The sequence below is a fragment of the Ovis canadensis genome, chromosome 7, assembly GCF_042477335.2.
Source record: "Ovis canadensis isolate MfBH-ARS-UI-01 breed Bighorn chromosome 7, ARS-UI_OviCan_v2, whole genome shotgun sequence".
Lineage (NCBI taxonomy): Eukaryota > Metazoa > Chordata > Mammalia > Artiodactyla > Bovidae > Ovis > Ovis canadensis.
The window spans coordinates 15,794,678-15,813,482 of record NC_091251.1 but is presented as its reverse complement, the minus strand read 5'-3'; the positions used below and the strand labels follow the sequence as shown (position 1 = coordinate 15,813,482).

General features: G+C 41.1%; 1 protein-coding gene across 1 annotated transcript in view; it reads right to left on the bottom strand.

The window, feature by feature from the left end:
• Positions 1-18,805, bottom strand: part of KCNN2 (potassium calcium-activated channel subfamily N member 2) — a 172,473-nt gene that overhangs the window by 121,583 nt on the left and 32,085 nt on the right. Inside the window, exon 4 of the mRNA XM_069595281.1 lies at positions 4,485-4,903. Within this exon, the coding sequence (XP_069451382.1) occupies positions 4,485-4,903 (419 nt within the window). The remainder of the gene's footprint in view (positions 1-4,484; positions 4,904-18,805) is intronic.

The following is an 18,805-nucleotide window of genomic DNA, read 5'->3' as shown; positions in this document are numbered from 1 at the left end:
ATTGGTTGGCCCAAGGTTGTTCAGCCTCTAAATTGCACAACTGACACTAAGCCCCAGTGTCCCAGTCACGAGTCCGGGCGTGCTCCCTTCCCCAACCCATGGATTTGGTCTATTAGGTAACTCTTGGCTACAGACTCATTCCTGGTATGAAACACAATTTTCGCTTTCTTGTGCCTCTTTATATGAAAACAGGGAACGTCCGTCATCTAATAACCTCAGTGTGTTAAAAACACACACATACTTTGGGACGTGAAAAGAGTTGACACAGCTTGCCTTGGGCTTTTTGTATTTGGGGACAGCGGATCAAAAAGTTACGATGAACCATTTTGAAAAGAAAATGAATGGCATGTGCAGGATACTGAAGCTATGGTATGTAATTGGCCCTTGGGAAGCAGATGCAGTAGGGACCAGATGCTCTAGATGTACAGACTGCTCGATTATGCTTTTATCCCCTGTTACATTGTTGTGCACCACTCTGGGGCTTCCCTGGTGGCTTAGACAGTAAAGAATCTGCCTACGATGCGGGAGACCTGGGTTGATCCCCAGGTTGAGAAGGTCCCCTGGGGAAGGGAATGGCTACCCACTCCAGTATTCTTGCCTGGAGAACTCCATGGACAGAGGAGCTTGCAGGCTACAGCATGTGGGTTCGCAGAGTCAGACATGACTGAACAACTAATGCTTTAACACTACGCACAACTTTAAAGTAATAGTCATCTTCATAGACCACACAGGTATATCAACTAAAGTTTACCATATTGATTCTCCAAATGTTACAGGTACAGCTGCTCCAGAAAATATCATAAGCCTCTAAGTACCATGATTGCTAGGGAACAAAGCACACCATAAGGAGTCGACCTTTCTTTAAAAGGAAAATTTTAATCCCTCAAATATCGTACTTATGTAGAGAAGTCTTAAAAAAGGTTCAGATACACAGTAATAAAACCTAGTCACCAGGGAATTTCTCATAAAAGCAGGTGGACTCAACAAACACACAGGCCTCCGCTCCCTCCCTAAACCCTCTTAAAATGACTAGAAAGCAAACAGGAAAAGCACAGCTCCTGCATGGGCTATGAGTGACAAGATGGTAATAAAGCAGCTAGAAAGCCAACTGACAAATGGTAAGTGGCTTACCTGACTTGAGAAATGAGAATTCTAGACCAGAACTGGTCAGAAAGCTGCCCTATCTGCACTGAGAACCAGCAACCTTGCCCCTCTCTCCATACACACACCAAAGACTCAGGAATCTCGCACCGGTACCTCAGTGAGAGGAGACGATGATGGAGATTTCAGTGAAAGAACAGGTTCAAATACTGTACAAAAGCAGTTAGACACCTAGATTCCTGCTTCTACTCTGTGTTGCTGGTAATGCCTTTCGCCAACCTGGCAGAAGTCTGCAAGTTTCTTGTCTGGAGAGGTAAAACCCAAGGTCTGTCAGCTGACTACAGGGCATTACGCACTGGAGAGAGCCAGCCTAACTCCATTGCAACTAGGAAGATAAATAAATATTCACATACTAAATGAAACCTCTTCTTTTTGTCCCATCTTTCAATTTCCACAATACCATCACCCAGGCATCTACCTTCATTGCAGGACAGTACTCTGTTGGCTCAGATGGTAAAGAATCCGCCTGCATTGCAGGAGACCTGTGTTTGATCCCTGAGTTTTGAAGAGGCTTTGGAAAAGGGCCCTTGGAAAAGGGCAACCCACTCCAGTATTCTTGCCTGGAGAATTCCACGGACAGAGGAGCCTGGTGGGCTATAATCCATGGGGTTGCAGAGAGTCGGACAGGATTGAGTGATTAACACTTTCACTTTTCACTTTCAAAACAGATATTTCATGAGTCAGTTGGATTAAAACTATGTAAAGATACTGAAATCGATGTTCTACGCTCCCACCCTAATCACCATGTAGTGAAGTCCATGGTTGACAACTTCTAGATCTGTACAGAAAGCTTCTAATCAGGTCTTTAGTTCCTCAATCTTAAGTATAAGGGGACTGCTAAAGTTACCTAAATACTGAAGGAAAACTTCTAAAAAAGACTGAAGCCAAAACAAAAACAAACAAAAACCCAGAAAAGTACATCTCTGGGGAAACAGAAAATACACAAAGAGAAAAAATATTAAAGGTTACCATTAACATCTCTAAAAAAAATAAAACAGTACATTTATGAATAAAGAAGTGTGATGCTAGTTTAAAAAAATGGGCATTTGAAGATTAAATATGAGATAATGGAAATTAATATACAGTAAAGAAGAAATAAAATTCCCAAAAGAAAGACCTTGAAAGAAAAATTGAGATTATCTTTTATATATGAAGCAAAAACAGGTGGAAAACAACACAGAGGGAAATAAGAAAATTATAGAACTCATAGAGAAGGACCAATATCTACACAACAAAAAACAGGAATAAAAATCATTAACTAATTCAAGAAAATTTCCAAGAACTGAAGGAGATTAATTCCAAGATTGGATAGGCTCACTGCATTAAAATAGAATAATTACACCATGATATACCCTTGTGCTGGAGGAGGAAAAGGCAGTCCACTCCAGTATTCTTGCCTGGAGAATCCCATGGACAGAGGAGCCTGGTGGGCTACCGTACATAGGGTCACAAAGAGTTGGACACGACTGAGTGACTGAGCATGCATACCCTGCTGAAATTTTAGATTACTGATCCTAAAAGTTTCCATCAAAAAAAAAGATTAAAAAATGAGAACAGCATCAGACTGCTGCACCCTGGATGTCAGAAGTAAATGAAGTCCCCAGTGTTCCAAGAGAAATGCTTTTCAAACTAGAGCTTTCCATCCAGCAAGAGAGAAGAATGAAGTTGCCATATCTGCAAGGTCTCAAAAAAATCTCTCTCACCCACCACCCCTCCTCAGAAGCTACTAGAAGATGAATTTTGTTAAAATGAGGGAATAAGTGAAGAAAGAGGGGAAAATGAGGTTCAAGAAGAAAGATATGCAACATAGAAATAAAGCAAAGGAAACCTCCACTTTGACGAGCAGTTGAGAACGTCCCCAGACATTCAAGTTTGAAGCAAAATTGATAGATTTTCCCTAATACATACATAAATCTAGTAAAATTATATTTATATAACGTAGACAGATTTACATATGACAGTGGTAAGTATAGAGAAAATTAGCAAAAACTAAGAAAACTAATTAAATAAAAAACTAAGAAAACTAAGCAAATAAAGAGGTGATTATTAATTTCAAAGAAAATAAAAGGATGTGCAGAAAAGGCAAAATGATTATAATATACCACATAGTTCAACTACAAGTGCAGTTCACACAGTAATAAAAATAATAATGTAACTATGGAATATAGATGATTGGCGTTTATGTAACTTACTGGGAAGAAAAATTACTTCTTGTGGGGGTAGAGTCAGGAAAGCAATGTGTACATGAAAGTGAAAGAAAACTAAAACCCTAACTTCCCAAAAAATCTAGATGAAAAATCTAGAGGCAGCAGTATAAGCAATATCATCTGGAACTTTGAAAAGTAGTTACCAAGGAAATGGCTAAATGAATTTAAAGTGATTGCTTCTGGAAAGAAGAAATGGGGGAGGTGTGTTCTGGGCTTGTTATTTTTGCAACAATTTTCATACAGACATTTTTCTTTGTTAAACTATTTGTATGTATGTGTGTGTACATTTTAGTTTCTTTCAAAAGCTAAATTTAAAAAGACCTAGTTACTACAAACACCAACATTCCAACATTTAATAGTTCTATAAACTTCTAAGTCCTTGCTATATGTCTATTGCTAATTTCAACTGGAATTTTCTTCACCAAGGTCACAATAGATTCCCTCTCCAGTTCCTCCTATTTACATAACAAGTCTATTTTTGCTTGGTTGTTAAATGGCAAGGTTAATATTGCAGATGCTCTAACTGATGAACCCAGACTCACTGAGCAGTTCTGAGACGGTATCTAGCTCTGCACTACCAGAGCTCTTCAGACAATATACCAAATACACATGGACCCTTCTCACTAACTGTTGAGAGTTCAATCAAACCAAATATACACCTATCAGCCCCTTATCTGTAATCACACGAACACTATTAAAAGTAGGCACTACAATCAGCAAAGCACTTTGAGGCATCCCCACTTGTCTCAACAATAATCAACACTATAACCAAAGAGGCGCCAAAAGGACTCAGTATTACCATTAGACAAGCATTTCTGATAGAAGTCTGCTACACAATGTGAAGGTCTCCAAGTTTTGATTATAAAGGCAGCAAAAGGCAGCCCTCTACTGAAAACTGGTCAGATTAGAAAGAAAAATGCATAATCATCAAGGCATTGCTGTATGCAAAGTGTCTTAAGAAAAGTTCTTTCTCATTCATTTAAAAGAAGCTCATAATAGAATCCCACATTTTCAAGCATAAGTCTCTACATGTTTCTGGTCTAAAATGTGTTCTTTCTCCCACTTTTAAGGACACTATAAGGCAAATTATGTTCTCAGGAAAAGAAACAAACTTACCTTTCACAAGCTCGGACAGTCCATGCGGCAATTATCCATAATGAGATACTAAAAACCAAGAGTACAGTTCCTGGGCATATAGTCATTAAAGTCTTCATAACAAAACGCGTATTGAAGTTTATCTTATTAAGTGCTCCAATGCTTCTAGAGGAGGCATCAGTGAAAAGTTTGCTATGTAAAAGCATGACTCTGGCAATCAGATAGAGTCTTAAGAACATTGGTATAGATAAAATAATATCCACATCAGCGGTGGTGGTGGATGGGGCATAGGAGAAGGCAAGCCGGGCCGTCCATGTGAACGTATAATTCCCAGGTATGGGATGAATAGCACACACCAGTATTTCCAAGCAGATGAAGAAAATACGCTCATAAGTCATGGCTATTCTCCAGTCATCTGCTCCATTGTCCACCATGAACAACTGAAAAAATAAAGTAGAAAATCAGCTTCAGTATGGCATGAATGGTCCACAAGGGTTAGTGCAGATTTTTAAAATACATCACAGGTGACTTTAAGCAATCATGGCGAGCACTAGGTCTTAACTTCTAAATGCTAGTAGCCAGGTACACTATTTTAAGAAAATGGCATTGGCACAGAAGAACTTTATTTTGTAAAAATTAAGATTACAAACTCACGATACAGGAGCGGAAGCTATTTTGGAGTCTTTGCTCCTGTATAATCACGTCAGTGATATCATTTCAAAATAAGGGACTGGGGCCTATTGGTAATGCACCCCGCCCCTCCCCCTCCCCCTTAGATGAGGTCAGAAAGACTTGTCTTGTAACAAGTTGTTCTTCTCCTTGAGGATCTAGATCTAAGCCTTGCACAATTCTAGCCATATTCTCAGTGAAATCTATTTACAGTGCCTGGGCAATTGGTTATAGCCTCTAATGCAACAATACAGGAGCATTCTTACAGATAATCTTATTTTTGGCTTCTGAAAGAAAATCACAAGGGACCACAGACAAATGTGGCAAAAACGTTTCTCCCAGCTTCCTTGCTACTGCTCTATCTTTTACCTCGTTCCTTCTGCTCTCCCGAAGCCTTCCCTTGGATTATTAATTTGTTTTCAATCTCTCTTTCTATAATAAAGATTCCTTTTCTCTACTTCCGTCATTCCTCACTCCACAATGAACGAAAACAAAGAAAGGAAAGAAAAAAAAATATAGATGGATGATAAAAGGAACAGAAAAGAATGTCTCCTGTCTTCCCTGGCTGTTCAGTAAACAAGTCCCCCAGGCTCTAGATCATAAACAGCCAGGGGCATCTGGAAATGTGTGGCGACATTTCTGACTGCCACAGTGACTGGTGAAGGCTACTGGCATTTACAGCCAGGAAGCCAGCGGTGCCAAGCTCACTGTAGTTCTGAGAGTCCCACGCACAAAACAGACCTGTCTGCCCAGAATGCCAACAGTGCTCTCCCACTGAGAGAGATGACATATTCTTTGCCTTTTGGTAGGAAGCCAATTTCTGTAGAAAGCATGAGAAGAAAGCAACCCAAGTGAGAACACTGCATTCTCAGGTAAGTGAGTTGCAAAGGAAGTTGGCTGAGCAGATCTTCACGATGATTAGATTCTATGATCTCTGCTCCTCTGGAGTCAAAATAGTCATCTCCCCACCACTTGCATGCTAAGATTCTTCAGTCGTGTCTGACTCTTTGCAATCCTGGGGACTGTAGCCAGCCAGGCTCCTCGGTTTATGGAATTCTCCAGGCAAGAATACTGGAATGGGTTGCCAAGTTCTCCTCCTCCCCCCAGCACTTAGATGGTAACAAATTCCGATTCTAAGTTAATTGTCCTGCAGGTCACAGCTACTGCCCATACTGTCATTCAAACACTGCCATCAGTGCTACTTGCAAGGACAGGAATTTGAGGACCAAATGATCACTTCTTTCTGGTACTTCAAAAAAGTTGGAGAATAAGCAGGATCTCTTATCAAATTTTCAACAAATTATGGCAACATATGGTTTTCTGTATGCCTTTATCATTAACTTTCTACCTAGGGAACTCAGAGGGTTTGATAAATAAATGCTAAGAGACAGTAAAAATTAGACTTTCCAATTTCCAAGAAACAAACAGATCATAAATAAAGCCATTAAGTTGGCCACAGAAATATTCTTGTGCAGTTCACCACTTTCAATACCACACTAGCATAAAAGATTTCAATAATAAAGATATACAAAAGATTGTATAGATGGTAGAAGCCTTCTAAACTGTTTACCAGTGAGTATTTACAGGATACTCTATAACTCTTCAGGAACGTGAATCCAAAATCTCTTAAGATGCTTATGTCCAAATGGATGTCTTCCTCCAACTAGCTACTTTGAGAGGCTCTATACATTCTAGAGGCGCTATCACTACTCTTGGTAAAGTGCTATCAAGGGCCAGTGTAAGTCACATAAGAAAAACAATACTGTTATTTAAGCCTACGTTTCCATTTCTACTGAAAATGATATTACCCAGTTTGTCTCCTTTCTTTACCAAACATGGCTCTGAATGACTTGGAAACAAATCAAATCCACCCCCAAAAGGAGTCATAAGCACCAAGACACCGGATAGACAGAAGCTGTGCTACAGATTCTCAGCACGATTCCAAGACAGGCTTTCCCCACGCCCTTCTGGGCAATAGCAGCATCCGTGCAGGATGAGTGCCTTCTGAGGTGAGCGGTAAAGCGATGTATAATGCAGACATGTTACTTCCAGGCTCCTATTTCTCCTGGTCCTCCCCCATCACTCCCAGAGCACTTGGTCCCCTGACCTCACGCAGGCTACCCTCTCTTTCCAGGCCTTTCCATCGCCCTCCCTGCTCACTTCCCTAATGAGGCCAATTCACTCCTTCCTCCCCAGAACTGCAACCACTGTGTCGCCAGTATCCTCAGCAGCCTTCTGCCTCGTGTTCCCGTGGAACACGGGAACTTCCATCAGGGACGTGCAAGTGGGCTGGGCCCACCACAGGCACGTGCTCTCAGTGCTAGCTGAACCCTCAGCGTCTCTGCCATTATCCCCGGACCCTTACAGCTTCTGCTCCAGACAGGAGTCTATTTCTGCAGAGCCAGCTTTGTTCCTTTCCGTACACTTGCCCTCACTATCGGAAATACCTCCATTTTATACTTCAGCCACAAGCTCACCTACATCTCTTCCTTTCCCCTTATTTCCACTCTCTTCTGTTCCACTTATTTACAGCAGTGTTCCACTGAAATCCAGTTCCCCTCCACCGACAGCCCAGTTCCTGTGCTTTCTCCCTCTCAGCAGACGATACAAGCAAGTTCAAATCCCCATCATTCATTAAAATCAGAGCAACACAAACAAGGGCTTCCCTGGTGGCTCAGACGGTAAAGCAATGCAGGAGACCCAAGTTCGATCCCTAGGTCGGGAAGATTCCCCTGAAGAAGGAAATGGCAACCCACTCCAGTTGCCTGGAAAATTCCATGGACAGAGGAGCCTTGTAGGCTACAGTCCATGGGGTTGCAAAGAGTCGGACATGACGGAATGACTTCACTTCACTTCAACACAGAGTCCCCGCCGGCTCTGTGTCTGCCCTAAGTAGGCTTCATTTTCTCACTTTTCTTTCAGCCCCAACACCTCTGTGGGGCTTTCGTCCTCATCACCCATCACCCCACCAATACAACTCTGCCTAAGTGTCACTCAAAACACCTTCATTAAGAACTCTAGTTCTTCCAACTTAACCTTTATCTCACTTGATCTGATATTAATCATTTCTTCCTTTCTGAAAAAAGATCTCTTCTCTTGGCTTGTCTGTGACATTGCTTTTTTAAAAAAATTTGCTACCATTCTGAAGAATCGATCTCATTTTTCCTGAAAAAAAAAAAAAGCCCTTTCCCCTTACAATCATTCACGAGCCCCTTCTCTACTGAGCTTCATCTCTGACTCTTCTTTCTGTAGAGTTCCAGGAGGACCTCTTCCATGCCTTTTACCTCTACAGCCAGATTTCTCCTACTGGAAGCCATCATCCATCCTCCAGTGACCTTCTGAAAATGGAAATTACATAATCTTATTGCTATCAAGATTAAAACCATTCCAAGCCACCCTCCCCCTGTCAATTCAGCAATCTGGTTTTGCCTCTCTCTTCAAACTCATTGCCTATTTCTCCTCTTACATGTCCCTCTGGTTGCAGGTTTCAGAACACACTACCCTAATCATGTTTCCCTGTCCTTGTCCATTCTGTCTTAAGGAAAGTCTTTCCACCAAGCAAATTCTTATTCCTTTAAGACCAAACTCCACAGTCTCAGCTTCCTTAGGACACCATCCAGGCCGAGACAAATCTGCCCGTTTCGTTCCACCGTGATCTCTGTGTGTGCCCCTTATAGCCGCCACCACAGAGGACAATAAAGATTTCTTTGTCAGACTGTCACTCTACTCGTCTGCGAGCCTCCATATCTATCTGGTAAAGAATTATAAATACTTGGAAAATGAACTGCCTTGCTGTTTCTCAGTTAATATTGATTACCCTAATCACTAGGCAGGTCCTAATGCTAATTGAGCATGCTCAAGGGAGATGAGAATACTAATACTGAACACAAGTGAAATAAATCTATGATATTTTCCAAATTTGTAGAGAATACATCCTATTAAATGCTAAGTCATTGCAGCAGCATAATTCTGCAATTTGACAGCATGTTCAATAACGTCCCCAGAGAAATTTTCTATCATGTAGTTGCTTTTTACCATCAGGGGTTTAATCAACACCTGAAATTATTTTAATTCTTGGTTTTATCACAGTACATACTTTAGTGCTAAAGAAAGAAATGTTTCCTTCTACTTTTCACTTACCCCCCATCCTTAATAGCTGCTTGTTCCTTTGTCTTTTCATTTGTTCACTAAATATTCAGTGGACGGAATACTCACTATGGGCCAGGCATTCTGCCATGTATTGGCCACAAGGTAGGATTTGTAGCAGACAGAGTCTGCCCCATGGAACTAACTTTCACCAAGAAAGAAAAACAAAGTCAAAGCAGCGGGCGTAAAGCAATTTACTAGAGTAATTATGTCTGTGTATACCGCCGTGAAGGAAACAAACAAGAGATCAAGAATGATAAATTGGAGGTGACAGCAGGTATGGTCATCAGGGAAGTCATCTTGAGAAGTAGCACTTAAGGCAACACCTGGAAAAAGAGAAGAGCCAGTCATATGAACTGCCAGAAGAAGGACATTCCGGCGGACGAGATAGCACACATAAAGGCCATAGGCTACAAAAGCTTAGCATGCTTAAGGAAATGTAAGAAAACCAGAGTGGCAGGTCAAGGGGCAGAGAGAAAGGAGATGAATGAAGAGACAAGAGTGGAGAGACATGCGGGACCTTGACGACCATAGTGTCGAGACTGGATTTCAGTCCAAGGGCACTGAGTCTGCTGGAGAGTGTTAGGCAAGGAACGCCATGATGTCATTCACAGATTAAACCAGTTTACAAGGGAGGACACTAGTTAGGAAGTTCTATTGCATCTGACTGGTAGGTAGTATCCCCCTGACCTGCACCAGGATCAGTGAGGGTTGCCATGGAAATGAATACAGTGGGTGCCCTAGAGAAATATTTTGGAGATCTAGCTAGAACTTGCTGATGGGCTGAATGTGGCAGTCATTCAAAAAAAGAGAATCAGAGACGACCGAGCTTCTACTCTGACAAACACAGTTGATGTCAGTGCCACGTCCTGAGTACAGTGGGCTGGACACGGGGAGCAGGGGAGGTTCCGTTTTGGCCACTGCCATTTGAGTGTAGATGCCAAGTAGACAGCAGGATATGCAAGTCACTCAGAGGCGAACTCTGGACTATTGAAATAAATTTGGAAGGCATCAGTATTTAGGTAGTTTTATGAGATCAAAAGAAAAATTAGAGGAAACGAAGAGGACAGGACACAGGGCCAAGTCCTGAGGAACTCCAAATGTGGAGGGCAGCCGGAAAGCCAAGCCTGTCTGTGAAGCAGGAAGAAAAGAAAGTATTTTTAGAGTCCAGGGTGAGGGCTGTCAATTATAAACTGTCAAATAATATTCACCAGGTTCAGAGCTATGATAAGGCACCCAATATTCTACACAGAATAAGAAAACACTCTAAAGTTTCATTAAGTGACTCCAGGTCAAGAATGAAAATCCAACTGTAAAAATATTCCCATTACATGTAATATGACCCATATAATACACAGACGATCTCTTTTAAGCTAACTTGTGGGGGAGTTAGAGTAGTCAAAATGACAGATATTAAAGCACCTCTATATTCATTTTTCATTTTGATGTTGATCAAAGAAGAAAGATTCTAGGGCTAAAGCATGATGGTTTCATCTACTTTAATTCTAGAGCTGTGGTTAATGGTCTTTGCCAGAGTAAAGTAATTTGTAGGCATAACAGGACATGCTCTCCAAATATATCCCATCACAAGCTTTCCATTGGAACTGCTTTCCATTTGCTCTGCTTCAAGCTCATTGTCCAAGATGACCTGGTAGCAAGAGTCAGCAGCAAAAAGAGGGTGGCACAGGCCCATCACGTGATCAGGGCACGTGCTGGCACAAGGACCTCAGCTTAGCCAGCTGAGGAGAGTGAGGGACTGAGCGGCAACGCCTCAGCCACCTTCTAGTTGGAGAATAAATGCATACATTGTCGTGTTAGTTTCTGCTGTGCAACGAACTCAGTGAGCTATATATATATATATCCCCCGCCCCCCTTGAACCTCCCCGCCCCTCCAACCCATCCCTCTGGTTCATCAGGGAGCACTGAGCTGAGCCCCCTGTGCCACACAGCTTCCCACAAGTTATCTATTTACACATGGCAGTGTATGTATGTCAATCCTGCTCTCTCAATTCTTCAGAAAAACAAATATTATATACTAACACGTGGGTATGAAATCTAGAAAGATGGTACAGATGAGCCTGTGTGCAGGGCAGGAACAGAGATGCAGCTGTAGAGAGCAGACTTGTGCACACAGAGGGGGAAGGGGAGCCGCCTTCAACACGTGCTCTTTCTCTTCAGTGAGGTGAAAGCTCTCTGGTCTGATCTCAGGACAGTGCCTTATATATAAAGTTTCCTTTCCAGTAGAGAATTCATAGCAGTGTTCAGCACAGAAGTGGTGCGTGAAAATCATTCTGAATAAAATAAGTTTAGGCATGTATTTGTTAAAAAAGTAAATATAGGCAGAATAACCAACCAACCAAACAAAAAACCTCTGAAAAGGAAGAGTAAGACGGAGAAGTAGTTTTGATAGATTATTAAACAAGTTAATGATTGAAACCACGTGGTACTGGGACATAAACTCACTGAGAGGCCAATGGGACAGTACAGAAGACTAGACCAAATAGGCCCAACATACCAGGACATTCTCAGTATTGTAAGGCAGACCACCAAGTCAGCGAGGAAAGCACAGTTTATTAAAAAATGATTTGGGGACAACTAAATAGCCGACTAGAGAAACATACAATTGAATGGATGCTTCACACCAAATATATCAAGAAAAATTCCAGGTGGATGAAAGACTTCGATATAAAAATGAAACTAAACTACTAACATAATAGAAGAAATCATGTAAGAATTATTCTGCAAGCGCACTAAAAGGAAGGCCTTTTAAATTATTTACTCACTTTTTATAGATGTATTGATTTACAATATTGCGTTAGTTTTAGGTGTAAGAAAAGAGATCCAGTTATACATGTATATGGATTTTCTTTTTCATATTGTTCTTTATTATGTGAAGGAAAGCCTTTTAACTGTGACAAAAACACCAGAGTCTTAAAAGAAAATATTGATACCTTTTTTAATTGACTACACTAATCTTTTTGCTTTCTGCACCTGGCCAAAACTATAATAAAGAGAATAAAAAAGACAAACACCAAAACATGGGGAGACTCTTCATAACTGTTACCACAAAAAAACCTAATTTCCCTAATTGTATAAAACTTCCTATAATTCCTTGTGAAAGAGATGAGCAGATTAACAGAAAAATAAACTAATGATAAAAATAGCAGGTCATGGAAAAGGAAATAGAAATAGTTCTTAAACCTATAAAAAAAAAATGTCCAACTTCAATCATAAGGGGGAAATATGATACCATGTTTTTGACCTGTCATACTGAACAATATCTAAAAGGTTTATAACACACTATGCTAATGAAGGTGTGGAGAAATAGGAACGCTCATACACTGTGGGTGGAAGAGTAAATCAGTACAACCCCAGGGAGGGCAGTTTATGAGGTTATAAACGTACATGTTCTTTGATCATGCAATTTCATTCTCTTAGATGAAATCTGTCTTACTTACATATTTACATATGTAAGAATAAAGATGTACGGATATTTTTATAGCATAGATTGTATATTAGCAAAAGACTAGAAATAATCTCAGTATCCACTAAAAGGGAAAAGGTTGAAACAAATGAGAGATGTCCACAAAATGGATCAGTAGGCTGTTTAGAAAAGATGGTAAAATTGTCATATATTATTCAAGGAAATGGTCTATTAAGTCACTCAGTTGAACAACAAGAATAAAAGCATTCTATATGCTATTTGTGTGTAGCTTTGTTAATAGGAGAACATATATTCATATTTGTATGTGCGAAAAACATCTGAAAGAATATTCTAGAACTTACTGATAAATGTTGCTTAGTGGAGGTAAACTGAGTGGCTAGGGATAAGAAATGGAAGGGAGACTTTCAATTACACATTTTTGGGGCTGGTGCATGGGGATGACCCAGAAAGTTGTTATGGGGAGGGAGGTGGGAGGAGGGTTCATGTTTGGGAATGCATGTAAGAATTAAAGATTTTAAAATTTAAAAAATAAAAAACTAAAATTAAAAAAATAAAAAAATTAAAAAATGAAAAATACTCTTATTGTGGAATCATGTGAATGAATAAATGCAAGTTAATTAATAACAAAAATAAGGGAAATGACTAAAGGAGAGAGGAAGGGAAAATGAGAATGACTGAGTTCATTAGACTTTTGCAACTCTAACAAATAGTTTATATGCACAAACCTGATAAACTAGAAAGCAGTAACTGACGTTCAAAATGATAATCTACAGACATGAAACGCACTGAATACAATTTATATCAAAACTGTTTGGCTTACCAAGGCAAAACCTTGAACCATTACATTACATAACTGTTTTCAACAACATGAACAAAAAATAAATAAGACCTCTTGGTTAACCTTTAACCAAATATTCAATAAGACCAAGTTCTGCTGTTTATTCAGTTACTGAATGCTTCTGCTTGTAAGGTTCTATGGATACAAAGATTCAAAAGCCTCTTGGCGTTTGATAAGGAAGTGAAATATAAATGAGTAATTACTGTGCTGGAGGAAACTGCCAAAAGACAGACATGAAGAAGACACTGAGAAAAGTACAGAGGAGGCTCCAACATAAACTAGTACCTGGTACCTCCCCCTTCTTCCCCATCCATTGCCTGGACTCTTCATATAACTCAGGACTAAGAACTTCCAAGCTGAGTTCTTGGATATCAAGGGGATAGTGGCCCAAAGGAAAATGCACAAAACGTGAAAATGTACAAAACGCAAAAAAAGAGAGAGAGTCCTTACTCAGAAACCAACTTTTGGATGAAATAAAGTGAAAAGTCACTAAAGAGGTAAGACAAATAATGAGGATCTCCTCATTAAGGCATCAGGCTTCCCTGGTAGCTCAGCTGGTAAAGAATCCACCTGCAATGCAGGAGACCCTGGTTTGCTTGCTGGGTCGGGAAGATCCCCTGGAGAAGGGATAGGCTAGCCACTCCAGTATTCATGGACTTCCCTGGTGGCTCAGACAATATAGAATCCGTCTGCGGATTTGGGTTCAATCCCTAGGCTGGGAAGATCCCCTGGAGGAGGGCATGGCAACCCACTCCAGTATTCTTGCCTGGAGAATCCCCATGGACAGACGAGCCTGGCAGGCTGCAGTCCATGGGGTTGCAAAGAGTCAGACGCAACTGAGCAACTAAACACAGTACAGTACAAGAAAAAAATCAACGAAGAATTCAGACCACAACTTGCTGCCACAGACTAGGTCAAGAACAAACAGGTGAAGAGAGAAGATATCAATGGTACTGAGATTCCTGCCAAGACCCTCAGCCCAGGACTGCAGGAGGAAAACCAGAAAAGCTATGTTTAGAATTCATATTCTGGGTTCACTGCTGAGCAAAACTGGGAAGATTTCCTTATCACCCCCCCTGGAGCCTTTCTTGCTTTTGGAGCCTCTTGCCCACCCCGGCAGTCCTGTGTACTCATGCTGTCCTGAGAGCTTTCTGCATCCAAGAAAGAGGATTTCCAAACTGCTGCACTAAAATATTAATCAATGAATTGCTAACTCTTCCCTGGGGGAAGAGTGTAAAGAACTGGACTGGAATGTAAGAAAGCCAGGCTCAGCTTCCAGATGGTCTAACTTGTTACAGGACCTTAGGAAGTCATGTGAACTTCATGGACCTATTTCTTCTGTCATCTGTAAAATGGAGATACTGCTATTTGCTGTCTCTGAAAGTTGTTGTAATGATGAAATAAACAGTCAGCATACATTAGGGCCAACGCTGTGCCACTTCCTTCCCTCTCTTCTCTCTTTTCCATCTCCATTATAGAAACGTCCGCTTTCCCAGACTCTTTTGCAGGTACGTGTAGCCATGTGATATAGTCATGATCAGATATCATAAGCAGGGGCACTCACTAAAATGTCTTTGCTTTTTTGGATAAAAATGATATCTTACTGACACAGGATGCTTCATTCCCTTCCTCTGACCCTAAAAAGAGGTGATGTCAAGGTCTGCAGAAGTTATCTTGTGATCATAAGAAAAAGGTGAAAAGAATCACTGTCGTGCCATCCCTGACATCTGGAGCCACTGAGTCAGCAACCACAGACTCCATTTGCTTAAGCCACTATTAGTTGAGTTTTCTGCTAAGCAGCTAAAAGTATGTCTACATTTAATTTAAACTACCTTCAACTGCTATGTAGGCTTCCTAGGTTGCTCAATGGTAAAGAATCTGCCTGTCAATGCAGGAGACACAGGTTTGGTTTATGGGTTGGATCCCCTGAAGTAGGAAATGGCAACCATTCCAGTATATATTCTTGCCTGGAAAATCTCATGGACAGAGGAGCCTGGCTGGCTACAGTCCAAAGACTCTTTGGGGTCACAAAGAGTCAAACAAAACTGAGAAACTGAGCATATACACGCTATGTACAGGTCTACAAAAATAGGTCTTCCCTCATAGCTCATTTGGTAAAGAATCTGCCTGCAATGCAGGAGACCCGGGTTCGATCCCTGGGTTGGGAAGATTCCCTGGAGAAGGAAATGGCAACCCACTCCAGTATTCTTGTCTGGAGAATCCCATGAACAGAGGAGCCTGGCAGGTTATAGTCCATGGGGTTGCAAGAGTTGGACATAACTTAGCGACTAAACCACCATCATAGAAATAAGGAATCATGATCAACTTAAATACCCTCAAGAGTCCCTTGGACTGCAGAGAGATAAACCCAGTCAATCCTAAAGGAAATCAACCTTAAATACTCATTGGAAGGACTGATGCTGATGCTGAAGCTCCAATACTTTGGCCACCTGATGTGAAGAGCTAACTCATTGGAAAAGACCCTGATGCTGGGTAAGACTGAGGGCAGGAAGAGAAGGGGATGATAGAGGATGAGATGGTTAGACAGTATCACTGACTTGATGGGGATGAATTTGAGCAAACTCCAGGAGATAGTGAAGGACGGGAGAGCTGGGCATGCTGCAGTCCATGGGGTCGCAGAGATTTGGACTCAACTGAGTGACTGAACAACAAAACACTTAATGGAGAGAGCAGCCAGTATTTCAAAAGGGATGCATATCAATATTAGAATTTAAAGTGTATACGGTAACTGCTGAGTGGCAGAGTTACTTCTTGGGAGGCTTTTGTTCATGCCTTTTAAATATCAACCAGCTGCTCAGAATATCAAATTGTATTGGTTCAGTTCAGTCACTCAGTCATGTCCGACTCTATGCGACCCCGTGGACTTCAGCATGCCAGGCCTCCCTGTCCATTGCCAACTCCCAGAGTTTACTCAAATTCATGTCCATTGAGTCAGTGATGCCATCCAACCATCTCATCCTCTATTGTCCCCTTCTCCTCCTGCCTTCAATCTTTCCCAGAAATCTGTATTCAGGTCAGGAAGCAACAGTTAGAACTGGACATGGAACAACAGACTGGTTCCAAATCGCGAAAGGAGTACGTCAAGGCTGCATATTGTTATCCTGCTTATTTAACTTATATGCAGGGTGCATCATGAGAAACGCTGGGCTGGAGGAAGCACAAGCTGGAATCAAGATTGCTGGGAGAAATATCAATAAGCTCAGATATGCAGATGACACCACCCTTATGGCAGAAAGTGAAGAACTAAAGAGCCTCTTGATGAAAGTGAAAGAGGAGAGTGAAAAAGTTGGCTTCAAGCTCAACATTCAGAAAACCAAGATCATGGTCCCATCACTGCATCTGGTCCCATCACTTCGTGGCAAATAGATGGGGAAACAGTAGAAACAGTGAGAGACTTTATTATCTTGGGCTCCAAAATCAATTAAAAGATGCTTGCTCCTTGGAAGAAAAGTTCTGACCAACCTAGACAACATATTAAAAAGCAGAGACATTACTTTGCCAACAAAGGTCCATCTCATCAAAGCTATGGTTTTTCCAGTAGTCATGTATGGATATGAGAGTTGGACTAATAAAGAAAGCTGAGCACCAAAGAATTGATACTTTTGAACTGTGGTGTTGGATAAGACTCTTGAGAGTCCCTTGGTCTTCAAGGAGATCCAACCAGTACATCCTAAAGGAAATCAGTCCTGAATGTTCATTGGAAGGACTGATGTTGAAGCTGAAACTCCAATACTTTGGCCACCTGATGTGAAGGGCTGACTCATTTGAAAAGACTCTGATGTCATTGTATGACTCATAGGAAATATACACAGATGTTTTGCAGCCAGTGAAGCTTGGATTTAATTTTTGACTTGACCACTTACTAGTGGTTTTGAGCAAGATAAATCTCTCTAAATCTCAAGTTGCTCATCTACAAAAATTTAAGATAAAGTCAATCTTGCATGATTATCCTGGGGCAATAACATACTCTGCAGACCCCGGTAAAAATGACCCCATGGATAAGTAATATTCCACAGAATCTTCAAGTGGGGCAAGAATATAAACTAAGTACTAACTTATAAAAATGAGAAAGTCAGTCTGGAAAAGGAGGAAGGGAAATGCAAAAGGAAAAAAAGATCAAAGCAAAGCCATTATTGAGAGGAGGTACAGAACTTCAGATGTTTCTGAATTTTCCTTTTCTGACTTAGACAAGAGCTATGTCTCCAGACCAAAATCTTACACTAGCTCAATTTGATCCAGTAATTTAAGGTTATCAAAAATCCATGCCCTGCTGCTCTTAAAACTTATTTAAAATCTTAACCCCCTTTTATATGGTTTCTCTCAATAGGTCCACGCCTTCTGCGGATCCACTCAGGCATTTTACATGTGCTGATGTATTATTGAGTAATTATGGTCACAATGTCTTGAAATTCATGCAAACTGTATCTAAACATTTCATTTAACTTCTATAAAGACAGAATAATTATTTTTCCCCTTTCGGTTCTCTCAACAGAAGTGATATGACGGAAGGCAGGATGGTGTACGGCTTGGGAGACTGTGCTCTAGAATCTCCTGAACTTAAACTTTCCAGGCGTCAATTTCATCGTCTGTTCAGAAGGTCTAGTCTCTCACAGGACTGACGGACAACTAGATGAGACAGTGGTAAACAAATAATTGTTTCTTTCACAATAATTCATTTCTGTAGTGGGTCAACAGGTAGCCCCCGATGAAGGCACTCTTACCTAACTGAAAGGCGAGTAAGAAGAGATGGACATAGACATTGACATTGCTGCTGCTGCTAAGTCACGGCAGTCGTGTCCGACTCTGTGTGACCCCCCAGACAGCAGCCCACCAGGCTCCCATCCCTGGGATTCTCCAGGCAAGAACACTGGAGTGGGTTGCCATTTCCTTCTCCAGTGCATGAAAGTGAAAGTGAAGTTGCTCAGTCCTGTCCAACTCTTCGCAGCCCCATGGACTGCAGTCTACCAGGCTCCTCCGTCCATGGGATTTCCCAGGCAAGAGTATTGGAGTGGGTTGCCATTGCCTTCTCCAGACATTGACATTAGTGATGATATTAACAGTATTAGAAAGGATGAAAATCAAAATAAGGGCAAACAAAAAACTGTAATAAAATCCCTCCATTGTCAATTTTTCACTAATGTTTCATTGACATGCCAGCCTAAGTGTCTATAAATTTTTGTAAGTGTCCTGACATCATCTTGGGAGTTGCTAGGGAATAAACTG